We start from the raw sequence: 15,163 nt of genomic DNA on the forward strand, positions 1-15,163 counted from the left end.
TCCTTATAAATGCCAGACTCCACCCCAGCTCCAAGGTGCACAGATCCCGGAGCCAAACCCATCGTGCCTTGAGGATTAAATCCTGCAAATATATTCCCCTGCTCTTTCTCCAGGATGGGCAGCGGAGAATCGCCCCCCCCATGGGAACTAGATCCTGTTGAGATGCAATGCAGCAGACCCTCAAAAGAGCCAGGGCTTCTCTCTGCAGCAGTCAGTTGAAAAGGACCTTCATAGCTTTTTCGGGAGGGAGGGGAGCAGCGAACTCCATTCCTCTACCAGCCACAACCTCCTCTCAATGCATCCTCAAGAACTTTTAACCAACGTGGCTCAATGCCTTTTTTTGCTCCATCATTTCAAAGTTTTTTTCCTTTTCCTTTTTAAGCACACACAAAAAATAAACACCACACACAAATGAAGAAAATTAAAAAACGAAAGAAAAAGAACACAGTTAAAATGGCTGGATATGTCGATAAGAAGCCAGCAGCACTGCAGCAGCGGTTAACGTTTTTTTTTTTTTAATTCTCCTATGGCAAAGGGGGCAAGGGGGGAAGGGAAGGGAGCGCGGTGACCCTGCGGTAACAAGCGACAGAAATCGGCAAACACTTTATTGTACTTTTTTAAATCACAATGAGAAGGAGGGTTGGGGGACTGGGGGAGAGAAGGAGGTTAAGGAGTTAAAAGAGTTCCAAAAGAGAGTGAAATTATCATGTGTGAGAATAATAATAATATATAGACCAGCATTAAATAGTAGGCAGCGCGAAATGACACAGGGCAAAGGGAAATGGGTTGCTGGAGGCGGAAAGAGGGCAGCAAAGCTGACTCCCGCTAACTCCCGCCTGGGTCTCGGGCTCCGCCACGAGTGGGGCAGACCAGCGTTCCCTCCCTAGTCCCCACACAGCAAGCCAAGAAGGACGGGACGAAATCAAGACAACTCCAACGCACACTCGGACACCCCCCCAGGGAGCCCATTTCTGCACCCAGAGATACCAACCAACCAACCACCAGGGGCCACGGAGGCTCTCGGGGGCAGCCTGGCACACTCCAGAGAGGTCCCCTGCCGTGGGGCAGGGAGGCCAGCCCATCTTTCCAGGGCCAAACAAAGCCAGGCTCCGGGTCAAGGGAGACGAGCTTCTCGCGAGCGGGAGGAGGGCAGGAGGAATGCGGGAAGGGGGCAGAGTCACAAGCCTTGCTGAGGAAGAGCGGCTGCCGTCTCTTCCGCGAGGGGAGCCTGCCGTGGCAGCGGCGGTGGCGGCTGCTGCAGAGAGGTGGAGGCGGCCGAGGCCAGGCTTTCGCTGACCGAGGTGCTGTGCCGTGGGGAGGTGCCGCCGGAGAAGACAGGGGGGTGGTTGGAGGCTGTGGGGTCCGCCCCGTGGTCCGTGCGGGCCTTGGCCTTCTCACGGAACATCAGCTTGTGGGACTCAATCTGCAGCGACACAAGGGGGAGTGGGGGGAAGACGGCAATGGGGGGTGGGGAGGGAGGAAAAGGGGGGGGCGGAAGGAAGGCGACACCAGAATGTCATCGTTAGATGCCTGGAAAATAAAAGGGCAGGTGGCTTCATTAACAAGGCGGCGCGCCGGGACGTTTCCTCTCCCCTTCCCTCCCGCTTCAGAAGTCGGTAACAGGGACGGTGGAGGGCGGGTTAAGCCGCCCAGCCCCTCCGCACTCTGCCTCTCCTACTAGGGAGGAGGGCAAAGGACTTCTCCTGCCTTCGAGAAGGTACCTTAGGAAAAGCTGCCTGGTGTCCCACCCCCAACTTCCACCTCCCGCTCTCATCACCCCTCACCTCCCGCCCGCCCCCCATCATCGCAAAGCACCTTTGGGGAGGCACAGAGGAAGGCCTGGCACTTACTTGTTTCTTGTATGTGAGTGTCGAAGCACTGAATTTCCCTTTGGTCGCCGCCGCCGCCACCCTGGGCGGGCGTGGGCAGCCCTACGCCATTCTCCTGCGTGGGGGGGCTGCCACCTGGCGGGGGGGCGGTCACAGCTCCGTTCTGCGGGGCTGCCTCCTCGCCCCCCTCGGTCTACAATGAAACAATGGGGTGGGGGAGGACAATGAGGCGTCAATACAAGGATGGGAATGGGATGTGGCGAGATGAAGGTGGAGGAGGCACGCGCTAGCAGAGAGACGGACAGGTGTGTAGCGTTCCCAAAGCAAAGGAAGGATTGGACTCTGATTAATAAAATACACACAGAGGCTTGGTCAGCAAGACTCTGGGAGGAGTGCGTATAATAATCTGTCTCTCCACCCCTTGGCCCAGGTCGTTTTATTCACAAAAGAACTTTTTACACAGTGTTTGTAAGAACCAATCAGATTTCCTCTGAGCATTTCAAAAAACCCCATGTGGGGACAAAGTCAGATCAGAAGAAATCCTGTTAACTACAAAGAAACTATTTCCTACTTGAGCATGCATAGTAGTCCAGAGTAAATAAAATAGGAAGCAATGCTTTTAGGAAACCCGGAGGTCATAAACAGCAGTAAATGGTATTTACCATCTCCTTGTGAACTCTCTTCCTGGCCCTAAGATTAACAAAACTAACAACAGCTACATCAAAGAAACTGCCTACTATCTTTATGTACTGAGGATGTCTGATGAAGCAACTGGCCTGTGTTTCAGAATGCTTATACGTGCCTGTCAGGCGTAGAAAATGAACAGTAGAGAAAATGGCCAGAAATGCAGAGGCTTGTGGGATTTGATCAGAAATTATTGTCAATGAATCGAACCCAGTCAAGGCAATGCTTTCATCGCGGACACAATGGCTTGATGCATATTTTATAATTCCTCATAGTAATCCCATCTGATCACTACACAGGTGGGAGGGGCTTCTCTTAGGAGGTGGTCCGCGTCGCCTACACAGGCGTGTATGAGCCTCACGAGGGAGGGAACAAAGGCAACCTAGCCTTAACAGCCCTGAATCACGGCACCCTCCTCGCCTTGCTGGCCTCCTTCCCATTGCCGCCACCACCTCCTCCTTTCTTTGATCAACACACAAGACGCTCACTGAAATCTGTACGTGATTTCAGGATCCTAATGTTGGGATACTGCCAGGGAGACGGGGGCATCAGGCAGGCCCCCAGCTGGCTCCAGTCACCGGCCGGCAGCCGGGCGATCACCGGTCTCCCTTGGAACAGCATCAATCAGCGACACGAGCCTCTGAAATCTTCAGAGGATTGTACACGCTCTATCAGCAGAGTGAATAAATCTTCTCACAACGGAAGAGGCGGACAGAGCCATGTGTAAGCATTATCTACAGCATAGTTCAGGAACAAAGGAAAACATGTCTGCTTCCCTTCATCTCCAGCAAAACAGCAGTACAAAAGCAACATACAAAACGGAAGCTCCCAGCAAGTGCTAGAAGTAAACAGGCATGTGACACACAACAGTCATGCCTGTTCCCTTTTAAGGTGGAAGGGAACTATATCCTAACATCTAATCTTTACTTTTTTGGACTGCCCCTGCATGTGAAGGTAGGCTCCGGCGGACTGATCGGACAGTCAACGGTCAAGAAGGTAGTTTCTGCACGTGCAGCAGGGGGAAGTGAGGGGCAGATGAGGCTAATCCACTAGGGAAGGGAGCCCATTTAGGAGAAGGAAAACTCTGATCCTAAACTTCCACTGCCTTATGGGATATCTTCAGGAAAAGAAAAGGCTAAGGAGTAAACCCTACATAGATCTGGAGTCCCCATGACGGTTGGATGGCTCCGTGTACTCCTACTCCTACTACTAATTTATTTATACCCCGCCCATCTGGCTGGGTTTCCCCAGCCACTTTGGGAAACTTATCACCCCTAGTCAAGCTGGCTGCAGGTAATGGAGCCAACGTAGTTCAACATCTGGGGGCCCAAGGCTGAAGGACTCTTCCCTGATGGGAGGGAGCTGGGCGGGGCTTTACAAGGTATAATTCTGGGCCCTGTTTTCAAATTCTCGTATTTATGCACACATGTGCTAGCCGAGGGAGAAGGCAGAGGAGCTTGGCTTCAGTTTATGCACACAATGTACACACATGCTCCAGGGAAGAAGGGAGTGGGTCCCCTCTCCACGCCCAGGTGCCAGGTAATACCCATAATGCGTTTCTAAGAACTTAATCTTTCAGTGTGTCAGCACCTATACTGCTTTCACTGAATGCTTTTCAGCACCTGATAAAAACCCTTTTTTTAAAGGCAAGCCTGTCCAGATGCTTAGAAAGTTGATGTGAGTTTTAATACGTTGTTAGTTACTGTAAACTAGCCAGAGCTCAGGGATGATGGGAGTTGTAGTCCAACAGCATCTGGGGACCCTCAGGTTGAGAACTGCTGCTAAACGTTTCAAAAGTCTTAAAACAATTGCCGTGTGAATTCTTCTTTTTTTGAGAGGTTGTTGTTGTTCTTAACAAGCGAATTTTATGAAACAAACGGATAGCCTCCGATACTTATGAAGCCCTAAAAGGGGTAGGTGGGTGGGTGGAATGTCCTGGGGACTCCGTTCAGCACCCTCCATCGGGTGGCACCGTGGAAATGAATGTGAGGTTGGCAATGTGAGGATGGCAGGACGGACGGGTGGCCGCACACAGGAGGGGGGGGGAACCACGGGGGGCAAGGAGGGACCCATGCCTGGGTGCCGCCTGAAGCATACCTTCACGGTGCCCCCAGCCGGGACGTGCCCCACGTTGTCCAGAGAGCCCACTTTGGCCTGGGCTTTCTCCTTGAAGTTCAACTTCTGGTTTTCAATCTTGACGTCTCCGCCGCCTGGAACAAGGAAGGGAGAGTGTTACTCGAGGGAGGTGGCGCTGCTGCCAGGAGCCCGGCAGTTAAAAGCACCCCACAGCTTGCTTCCTCTCGATGTGGGTTGAAGTTTGTACGAGGGCTGTACTGTTTAACCAATTAAGGGGGGGGGGACCTCAAATCCATAAAGAACACACACACACTTCTGCACGTCCGAAAAGGTGCCTCGTCTTCAGCAGTCAGAAGCATAAACTACATCAGCCCCTGCCAGCAGAGTCTTATTCTTTCTGGATTTATTTACAAAAAATCTTTGCATACTGCAGTGTCATTAAAGGTAAGGGGGCCCCTGACCATTAGGTCCAGTCGTGGCCGACTCTGGGGTTGTGGCACTCATCTAGCTTTCTTGTCCGAGGGAGCTGGCGTACAGATTCCGGGTCATGCGGCCAGCATGACTTATCCGCTTCTGGCGAACCAGAGCAGCGCACGGAAACACCGTTTACCTTCCCGCCAGAGCGGTACCTATTTATCTACTTGCACTTTGACGTGCTTTCGAACTGCTAGGTGGGCAGGAGCAGGGACCGAGCAACGGGAGCTCACCCCGTTGCGGGGATTCGAACCACTGACCTTCCAATCGGCAAGTCCTAGGCTCTGTGGTTTAACCCACAGCGCCACCCGCGTCCCACAGTGTCATTATCTATCTTAAAAAAAACACACCACACCACACCACACCAGTTATTAAAAAGTTACAATATAGCTTTGTCATATCTATATCTCGAAGTGGTTTACAGCTATTAGATCATTAAAAAGATAAAAACAGAAGTCAATTAACCATGGCGGATGTATTCTTAACTGCCTGCAAAGGCCTAGAAGAGAAAAGTTTTCAGCAGCAGTTCCAAAGTTGGCACAGAGTTTTGCAAAATTTCACAATGGTCAATCTCAATTTCTGCAAATTTCCTTAGCGAGGGATCTTTTTTTAAAAAAGTTTCTGGGTGTGAGGAATTTTTGTGATTGGACAACATTTAGCTTGGCAATTTTTGTTCAATGAAGAAGCAAATAAATTGCTTTTGTGAAACCAAAGAATGCTAATGTTACCTTCTGGAATTGTCAGGTAATGCTAAATAATAAAATTTATATTCATATATAATAAAACTACAAGTACTTGGAGATCATGTTTAATTATTCTATGCAACCTTACACACACTTTACTGAGCAAAGCTAAGTTAAATACCTTTTGAATTCCTTCCCAGAAATGTGGACCCCTTTCTTTAACTATGTTAATGACCCAGATCAAAACCTTCTTATACCAACTGCTCAATATTCTCAGTGGAAGGGTTATGTTTGAATGCAAAGTGTGCTAAGTGTGCGTTTAGAGATAATGGATAAAAGAAACACCATTAGATATACTTCTGGATAAGTGTTTAATGGTGATTGTATTTGTTTAAAAATCAATTAAAAGTTGTCTAAAAAAAGAGAAAACCATTTGAATTCCTAAATCATGTTACAACTTCTTAAGAATTTTGGGAATTTGAAAGTTGAAAAATTATGTACAAGTATGTAGGAGACCGGGACGCGGGTGGCGCTGTGGGTAAAAGCCTCAGCGCCTAGGGCTTGCCGATCGAAAGGTGGGCGGTTCAAATCCCCGCGGCAGGGTGCGCTCCCGTTGCTCGGTCCCAGCGCCTGCCAACCTAGCAGTTCGAAAGCATCCCCAGGTGCAAGTAGATAAATAGGGACCGCTTACTGGCGGGAAGGTATACGGCGTTTCTGTGTGCTGCACTGGCTTGCCAGATGCAGCTTTGTCACGCTGGCCACGTGACCCGGAAGTGCCTGCGGACAGCGCTGGCCCCCGGCCTCTTAAGTGAGATGGGCGCACAACCCTAGAGTCTGTCAAGACTGGCCCGTACCTTTATGTAGGAGACCACTGTAAGCAGATGGAAACAAGAGCAGGATTTTGACTCACTTGTAGTATAAAAAACATTATGGACAATATAGTTTGGTATAAAAACTGGAGCACGGACTAATATGCAGTTATAGATGTTTAAAATAAGACTCCATGGATGGGATGGTGGGGGAAGTCCCGAGATTCGGAGAATCTCCACAAACAGCATGACTTTATTGATGTGTGCTTATTTGTACTCTTTATCTGCAAAACTAATAAAATGTCTTGGTGGGGAAAGAAAAGTTGAAAAATCTGATACACCCCAATGTCACGTATTTTGAATGAGGGAATGGTTGGAAACCAGGAAAATAATAATAATAATAATAATAATAATAATAATAATAATAATAATAATTTATTTGTACCCTACCCATCTGACTGGGTTTCCCCAGCCACTCTGGGCGGCTTCCAACAAAGATTCAAAATACATTAAAATTCCCCCTCTCACCTGGCTTATGCTTGATGTTTGCCTTTGAGCCGCACTTTGAGGACACTTTAGACAAGTCGATCTTCTTGTTCAGGATCTGCACCTGCAGGACACGAGGGGAGGAAAGAAGAAGGAAGGGCCTCAGGAACGAGGAACGCCAGGCCTGCTGTCAGCTCAGCAGAAGAGATCTCCAGGGCTCTGCTATTCCAGCACCCTCTTCACCCTCCGCCCAGACTGGCCCATTGGTTATGGGTGCAAGGCATGAGCCGCCGCCGCCGCTGCTGCTGTTCCGGGGACTTGCGAGGGGTGGGGCAGAAGGTGATCATGCAGCAAAAGGGCGGGGTGTGTGTGTGTTCTCAAAGCCCCATCCCAAAAGAAGGCGTTTTTTAAAAAGCGTACTGTGCCAAACCAGAGGCTGGAGAGCGGGTAGAGACAACAGCATCAGGCGTTACACATTGCATCGGTCGGTGCTGGACAAATAATACTAATTAATGGTGCTGATTCATCTTAATAATGGGGCTGAATGCACTGAAACCCCCAGAGCTCTCTCTCAGCTTTACTGAGACGCCGGCTTGCAATGCAGTTTCTTTTATTATTATTTTTGGGGGGGGGGGGTTGGCTGCAGGGAGCACTGACAATAATTATAACATTATTTCCATTTTTATCTGTCTGGTGTCTCCCTGTGGGTGCCCAGGGTGGCTGCCCTGCCTTGCTAGAAAGAAATCTTGGGCAAGGAGTTCAAAAGATGTGTGTGTGTGTGTGTCCAGAATGCATTATGCAAAGTCTAGTAAATCTGCATAATTCATCCCAACTTTTCAAAGCACTTGGGAAGGGAGGGGAGAGGGGAGGAGGAGGCCACGTCCAGGGAGGGTGGAATGACGGAGGGGAAGGAGGGAGAATGTTTCAGGTTGCCTCTTGGACCAGAGGCAATAAGGCTGGGGTGGGGGGGGGGAATTGTACAGGGCACGGAAGGCCTTGCCCACTTCCCCCTTTCTGGTACCTGCCTTCTTAAGTGCTCCTGGCATCCTTAAACGTGGAGAGCCAATGGTGGTTTAATGCTTAAATACTTAATTTATAAATGCTTAATCAAATACCGTATTCTTCGCTCTATAAGACGCACTTTTTCCCTCCTAAAAAGTAAGGGGAAATGTGTGTACGTCTTATGGAGTGAATGCAGGCTGCGCAGCTATCCCAGAAGCCAGAACAGCGAGAGGGATCACAGCGCTCCCTCTCACTGTTCTAGCTTCTGGCTTAGTTGTGCTCTGTCCCTTCCCCCACCTCCCGGAAAAGCCCCCAAGAGCCACGCTCCCTTTAAAGGGCCATGCAGAGCGTGTGTGCGGCTCTTGGAGGCTTGATGGGCTGCCCTTCTCCCTCCTCGGGGAAAAGCCCGCACGTGCCGCACACACGCTCCATGCGGCTCATGAAAGGGAGCGCTGAGCAGAGCCTGGGATGCACACAGGCTCTGCTCAGCGCTCCCTTTAAAGAATATTGTTTTTCTTGCATTCCCCCTCTAAAAACTAGGTGCGTCTTGTGGAGTGAAAAATACGGTAACTCTCCCCTGGCAACCGTGAGGACTGGGAAAATTTGCGGCCTGCACAACAAAGCCTTGGGATGAACAGAAAAGTCAGAGCTCAGGGCAATGTTTTCTTTTCGTGGCACGGCTTTTTGCGGGGCAGGATAAATGAAGGGGGGGGTTTCCTGGTTTATATAGTCAGCAGGGTGCTTTTTTTGGAGGGGCGGTTGCTTTGTGAAACTGTAAAACCCCAAAGCTATTCATATTCTACCAGCGCCTCCCGTGGAAGCGAGTTCCGTAGTTTAACTACGAGCTACATCCCTGCCAGGATTCATCTCCCTGTTGCAGGGTGGAGAGGCTCAGGAGCGACTATGGAGAACTCCGGATTCCTGCTTTGGTGGGGTGGAGGCAGGGGACGATGTGCTGGTGGCTGGTCTCTGTGTCTCAGGGCACAGAAGGTATCACGAACCCAACAGGTGGAAATGCCCGTCCCGTCCAAGGCCGAGTTGGCCAGCTGTGGTGGTTCTACTCACATGGGTACTGCCCTGGCTGGGCCTGGGGGCGGTGGCCGACTGGGAGTGGACGCCCGAAGACGGCCTTTGGGTATTTGGAACCTGAAAACAATATTGAGCACTTTACTCTCCGGACCGAGAGGATGGACAGTTTCGATTTTTGTGGATCGAGGAGATGGAGAACGGAAGTGGGCGACAGCATGGGAAGGAGGGAAGGAAGGAAGGAAGGAAGGAAGGAAGGAAAGGTGCCACGAGACAGAGAGAGAGAGAGAGACCAGAGAGGGCACAGTCCTTTCTTCTCAGAAGTTCTGGACAGGCCACAGAAATAAGTTGGATTTGAAAAGGGACAGCTTTATCAAATAAGTCTGGGAGGTTGGGTGTGATCCCTGCAGCTGGTTTTTTTGTTCTGGAGTGATTTTTATTCACAGGGGGAAGAGGGACAGAAGCTACAGATAAAACCCAGTAACGGGAGAGGTAATAGCTGCAAAATCAACATGGGAAAAGGAGATGCAAGGAAGGTCATTTTCTAGACCTGCAAAGAGAGAGTCTAAACACTTCCAGATTCAGGTAGAGACAGAAATAGACTTGAAAGAGAAGTTGCTGGATTACAACTTATTACTAAGCTGAAAACTATGGAGAGACCTGGTCTGAATAGAGATACTGGATTCTTGTCTCATTACACCTGCTAAAGCTATTTTTGGTCATCTGCTTACTTGCTTTTTCCCGTAGGACTAATTGCAGTTGTTAACAATAAACAGGTTTACCATACCCATTGAGTCCATCACCATCTCCTATTATCCTCCTGAGAAAAACCCCACCCCACCATCCCACTATATACAGTGGTGCCCCGCAAGACGAATGCCTCGCAAGACGGAAAACCCGCTAGACGAAAGAGTTTTCCGTTTTGGAGGTGCTTCGCAAAACGAATTTCCTATGGGCTTGCTTCGCAAGATGACAATGTCTTGCGAGTTCCTGCTGGTTTTTTCCCCTTCCCTCCCCTTTTTCTAAGCCGCTAATCAGCTGATCCGATCAGCAGATAAGCCACTAAAAGCCGCTAATCCGCTAATCCGTCAATGGGCTTGCTTTGCAAGACGAAAAAACCGCTAGACGAAGAGAATCACAGAACGGATTCTTTTCGTCTTGCGAGGCACCACTGTATAAGGGTCTGGTGACTTCTGTTTCAGTGTATCTGAAGAAGTGTGCATGCACACAAAAGCTTATACCCAGAGCAAACTTAGTTGGTCTCTAAGGTGCTACTGGACAATTTTCAAAATTTATTTCTAAATGCTTCTGTTGCAACTGTCTGCCCCCCTGGGATTATGGCTAGGGTACCATCCTACGCCAGCCTTCTCCAACCTGCCCCCCCAGTTGTTTTGGACTCTAACTAGCATCAGCCTCAGGATGGCATGGGAGTTGTAGTTCAATCGTCTGCAGGGAGCCAGGTTGAGCAAGGCTGGTCTATGGGACCCTGAGGTTCACAGCACCAAGAATGCAGAGGAACCTGATTAGGGAAGGGGGGCAAGGAAGATGCCGCAGCCAGAAAAAGGTTTGCATGGAAAAAGCAAATGTTACTTGCCCCCGACGCGCTGATTCCACCCCCCACACAATCATTTCCCCAGACAAAAATGAAATAAAATTGCAATTATCCACAGAAGAGTGCGATTTGAGACATTTTTAGCTTTCAGAGGAAACCTAACCCCTCCAAGGAGGATCAGCCGACTCCATAGCAAATGCAGGAATGTCTCGAAAGACCCACGGAAGGCCAGAGAAGACATACCAGAGGAAGCTGAGCTAATAACGTCCCTTTAAAATACTTTGTGTCAGCAGAAGGAAACCTGCACATTCGCCACCCCGTGCCTAAGATACGATTTTGCGTGCTCATTTTGGAGGGGGCGAAAGCCGAGGGACAGGGTAGACTTCAGTCTCAGGGGGAGTGTCACAGCCCCGCTACATGGAAACCCCACTGTTATCATTTCAGAGAGAATCTGTGTTCCTCAGGCCGTCTGAAGCCGACAGAGAAAAGATTTGTGTCTTTGACAACCAGCTGGTGTTTCGACACACACAGCGGCTTGTTAACACTGGGGGCGCCGACCGGGCGCACGAGTGCGTGCAGAGTGCTATGCGTAGTATCGTTTCCCTTCCCTCCCTACAAAGACACTGAGGGGTCTAGGATACACAAAGCTCTCTCTGTCTGCACTGCCTAAGGCCTTTCTCAAGCGTTAAAAGGAAGAAGCACACAAAAGGAATCTTGTCAGACATGCAGGTACGTTCCCAAGGCCTGCGATTAAAGCTTTGGTGGATTAATTGCACCGCCTAACAAATTAAGGCTCCGTCCTCCTTCCCGAAGCGCCAGCATGAAACATCTTGTCACAAGTCACAGCACTTGGGGTGGGGCATTGCCAAGAGCACCCCTGGAGATTTGACTTCTGCAAAACAAGCGACACGTGGAAAGCAGTGATCTGACAGCTTGCAAAGTTTCAAGGAGCAGTAGGGCTTCCTAAGCGCTGAGAGGAGTGATGGGAGATCACCTAAACGAATGGGATGCACACACACTCAAGAGACGTGCTGTCTCCAAGACCACCCCCCATACACACAGTCCCCCCGCCCAAAAAATGTGTTCCAATTGCAGGATACTACACTGGGCGCAGCACTCTTCTGTCCCCTGAGAAGCTTGACTTTCTCCTGGATAAGGCAAACCCAGAATCAAGCAAAGCAGAAAAACACAGGAGGAGGAATGCAAAATATGAAAAATGTAAAAATCTGCATGATTTGTACAAGTTGCAGAACGTCAGCTTTTCATGGCACAGAATAAAATTCTGGCTTCCAATTTGTATATACTGTTCAGCTCAGAATGACCTTCTTGTTGCTGGCACCTGTCTGTCTCGAGAGACAATGGAGTGTGTCTCCAGAGGTGAAGTCAAACCACTTGTTAGCAGCACCAAAGTGACCTCCCCAGAGCACAAGGAGGTATTGGGCTGTCCCGGCAACAAGATCCCCTCTTGGTCTTGCTGGTGTGATCCAAAGAAAAGCAGAAGAATGGCCTTGTGTGGCTCAATTCCTACTTGGTGGAGGGGGGGTCTCATCTGTGTCTGGGCCGTACCAATGGAAGACCAGAGGGGCGAAAGTGAGGTCATGTGCACGGTTGGGTCCCTCAAATTACAGTTCCCCTCCCAAAGCGCCGTTGCTCACCAGTGAATGCCTGCTTCTTACTGGGTTGCCTGCTCCTTCGATAGCCCCATAACTTTCCCTCTTGCTTCCCCCGCCCTAAAATCTGGAGGCTAAGGGAAGCTTCTGGTAGAATGCTTCCAATGGGGGGTTCCTGCTCCTTTGTGGTCTTGGTGGAAGGGAAGGTTACACACGCACACTAACACACATACACACAGAGGACAGTCAAAAGCAGCACGAGAGAAAAGGAGTTAGTAGAGAGACTGGTGTCTGGAACCCTGCAATACTTACATTCCCACCTCCAGGGACATGCTTAATATTGTCCTTGGACCCACACTTGGACTGGACGTGGCTGTAGTTGGCTTTCTTGGAGACTATCTGGACCTGGAACGTCACAGAGATGGAGACACAAGGGAAGAGGGCTGGTTAGAACTCTCTCGAGGGAGCGGGACACGCCACGGCAGAAGGGTGGACGGACAGAGGACTCGTGTTAGAACCTGAACCCAGCTCCGAGGATTAAGCGTGAACAAACTTAAGACGGGGGGGGGAAGGGGGGGAGGAAGAGGAGGCAAGCAGACAGCGACAAGGAAGCGAAGCAGACAGTGGTAAGTAGCGGCAAGAGCAGAGCGGCAGACCCCTCTCTGCATAATCTGCAGCAGAGAGGGGGTGTTCATTGAGTGCGGAAGAGACTGCCAGGAAGACTGGCCTTTATGGATGCACCCGTGATGGAAGGAGGAAGACTCTAATCGAGCTAAATTCGTGCTCCGGTGGAAGGCAGAGCATTAATGAGGTAATTGGTGCTTCCAGACAGAGCCCAGCTTGCAAGTGTGTTGTTGGCAAATAGCTTTTTCCAAAACTTGTTGGACTTCCCCTGGAAAGGCTAAATCCAGGTTAACTGAGGCGCAGGGAGTACAGTGCTGGCATTTTGATGGCAAGGGTGTCGTGTGGATGTAGGGGGGAGAAAGCCTTGTGTAGGTAAAGGTAAAGGGACCCCTGACTATTAGGTCCAGTCGTGGCCGACTCTGGGGTTGTGGCACTCATCTCGCTTTATTGGCCGAGGGAGCCGGCGTACAGCTTCCAGGTCATGTGGCCAGCATGACTAAGCCGCTTCTGGCGAACCAGAGCAGTGCACGGAAACACCGTTTACCTTCCCGCTGGAGTGGTACCTATTTATCTACTTGCACTTTGATGTGCTTTCAAACTGCCAGGTTGGCAGGAGAAGGGACCGAGCAATGGGAGCTCACTCCGTCGCGAGGATTAGAACCGCCGACCTTCTGATCGGCAAGCCCTAGGCTCTGTGGTTTAACCCACAGTGCCACCCGCGTCCCGCAAGCCTTGTGTGCATAAGGACAAAAAACACACCTATCTGGATGCTCCCTGTATTGGGGTGGGTTCCATCGAGTCTGGTATGGTCCACTTTTCAACATGATAGACTGACGTGTTTTAAATTTGCAGAGGAAGAACACAGAACTTGGGGTGCCGTTGACACAGTTAAGGCTGCCACTGATCTGTGCTATATGGCCTTGAGTATACAGTCTTGCTTCAGTAGAAGTGATTTAACTGCGATTCCTCCACACTGCGTAGCATTGGGCTAGATGACTTTTGGGGGTCCGTTCCAACTTTACGATTCTATGATTCCATGAAGTGCCTTATGGGTTCAGGCCAAAGTGTCCATCATTCTGTGCAAGGATCCCAGAGACCAGCAGGTGCTTGGGGGTCCCACAACCTTCCCTCTGCCTGCCTCTGGATTGCGTAATGCAAACGGATGCAAAAAAAACAACAACCCTGAAAAGCACCTCATCTCAGTTGGCATTATCGAGTACCTTGCAAGGACCAGGGCAGATCACCCAGAGGCACCAAGAGGAGAAGGCTTTGTATCATCTAGTGCAGCGGTTCTCAACCTGTGGGTCCCCAGATGTTGTTGGACTACAACTCCCATCATCCCTGAGCTCTGGCCTTGCTAGCTAGGGGTGATGGGAGTTGTAGTTCAACAACTGGGGACCCACAGGTTGAGAAAGGCTGATCTAGTGTCTATGTATTTACTGATTGCAGGAGGGGACTGTGGGATTTCCCTGGACTTCTACTTTGCTTTCTGGCAAAAATGAGATGCCTAGTGAAGAACATAGGAGGAGTAGTTCTGGATCAGGTCAAAGGGGACCCGTCTCATCCAGCACTCTGCTCTCAGTGGCCAAACAGATGCCCCAGTGGGAAGCCTGAGAAGAACCAGGGTGCAACAGCTCTCTCCCCATCTATCATTGCAGGTGATCCCTTCCAACTCTACTTACAATTACAGTGCTTTGGAGTCGCCAGCACCCACTAGCCTCAGCACCCACTGCTTACAAAGCAGTGGAATTTGCTGCCAAGGAATGTGGTGGAGTCTCCTTCTTTGGAGGTCTTTAAGCAGAGGCTTGGCAACCATATGTCAGGAGTGCTCTGATGGTGTTTCCTGCTTGGCAGGGGGTTGGACTCGATGGCCCTTGTGGTCTCTTCCAACTCTAGGATTCTATGATTCTACAATTCTATTCCATGATGCCCAGATCTAGGCTAGTAGTCTGTGATGAGCCTTACCTCCATGCCTAATCCTCTTTTAAAGCCATTTAAGTGGGCAGCTGCTGCCACTTCCTGTGGCAGTGAGTTCCATAGTTTAAAGATGTGCTGTGTGAAGTAGTACTTTCTTTCGTCTCCCCTCACTTTTCCAACCTTCTGGGTGCCCTCGTGGTCCTTCAAACGGGCCTGATGAGCTGCATGCCAGCAGCATCTGTTAATACCTCCCGTCTTTGGCTGAAATGTGTCTAAGGGGTTAAGACTAGGCTTGTCTGTATTAAAGACTGCTTTGTTGGGCTGCCTTTTCCATGTCCTTTTATTGTTTGTGCCTCAAGAGAAACAACAAAGAGGCCTTTGGGCTGGCCCA

At 50.1% G+C, this 15,163-nt stretch overlaps 1 protein-coding gene across 15 annotated transcripts in view; it reads right to left on the minus strand.

Annotated features, from left to right (window-relative positions):
* Positions 1 to 245: 245 nt before the first annotated feature.
* Positions 246 to 15,163, minus strand: part of LOC309514805 (uncharacterized protein) — a 214,980-nt gene continuing 200,062 nt past the window's right edge. For 11 of the 15 annotated variants that reach the window (XM_082192104.1, XM_082192111.1, XM_082192103.1 and 8 more), the window contains 6 exons: positions 12,544 to 12,636; positions 9,109 to 9,189; positions 7,084 to 7,165; positions 4,611 to 4,723; positions 1,851 to 2,022; positions 1,283 to 1,423 (listed from right to left, as the gene is read on the minus strand). In XM_082192104.1, the coding sequence (XP_082048230.1) occupies positions 1,419 to 1,423; positions 1,851 to 2,022; positions 4,611 to 4,723; positions 7,084 to 7,165; positions 9,109 to 9,189; positions 12,544 to 12,636 (546 nt within the window). In that variant the 3' untranslated portion in view covers positions 1,283 to 1,418. Of the gene's footprint in view, positions 1,424 to 1,850; positions 2,023 to 4,610; positions 4,724 to 7,083; positions 7,166 to 9,108; positions 9,190 to 12,543; positions 12,637 to 15,163 lie in introns of all 15 variants that reach the window. The other 4 variants (XM_082192113.1, XM_082192109.1, XM_082192105.1 and 1 more) reach the window with 3 other exon arrangements.

The sequence above is a fragment of the Podarcis vaucheri genome (assembly GCF_965113315.1).
Source record: "Podarcis vaucheri genome assembly, chromosome: 12".
Lineage (NCBI taxonomy): Eukaryota > Metazoa > Chordata > Lepidosauria > Squamata > Lacertidae > Podarcis > Podarcis vaucheri.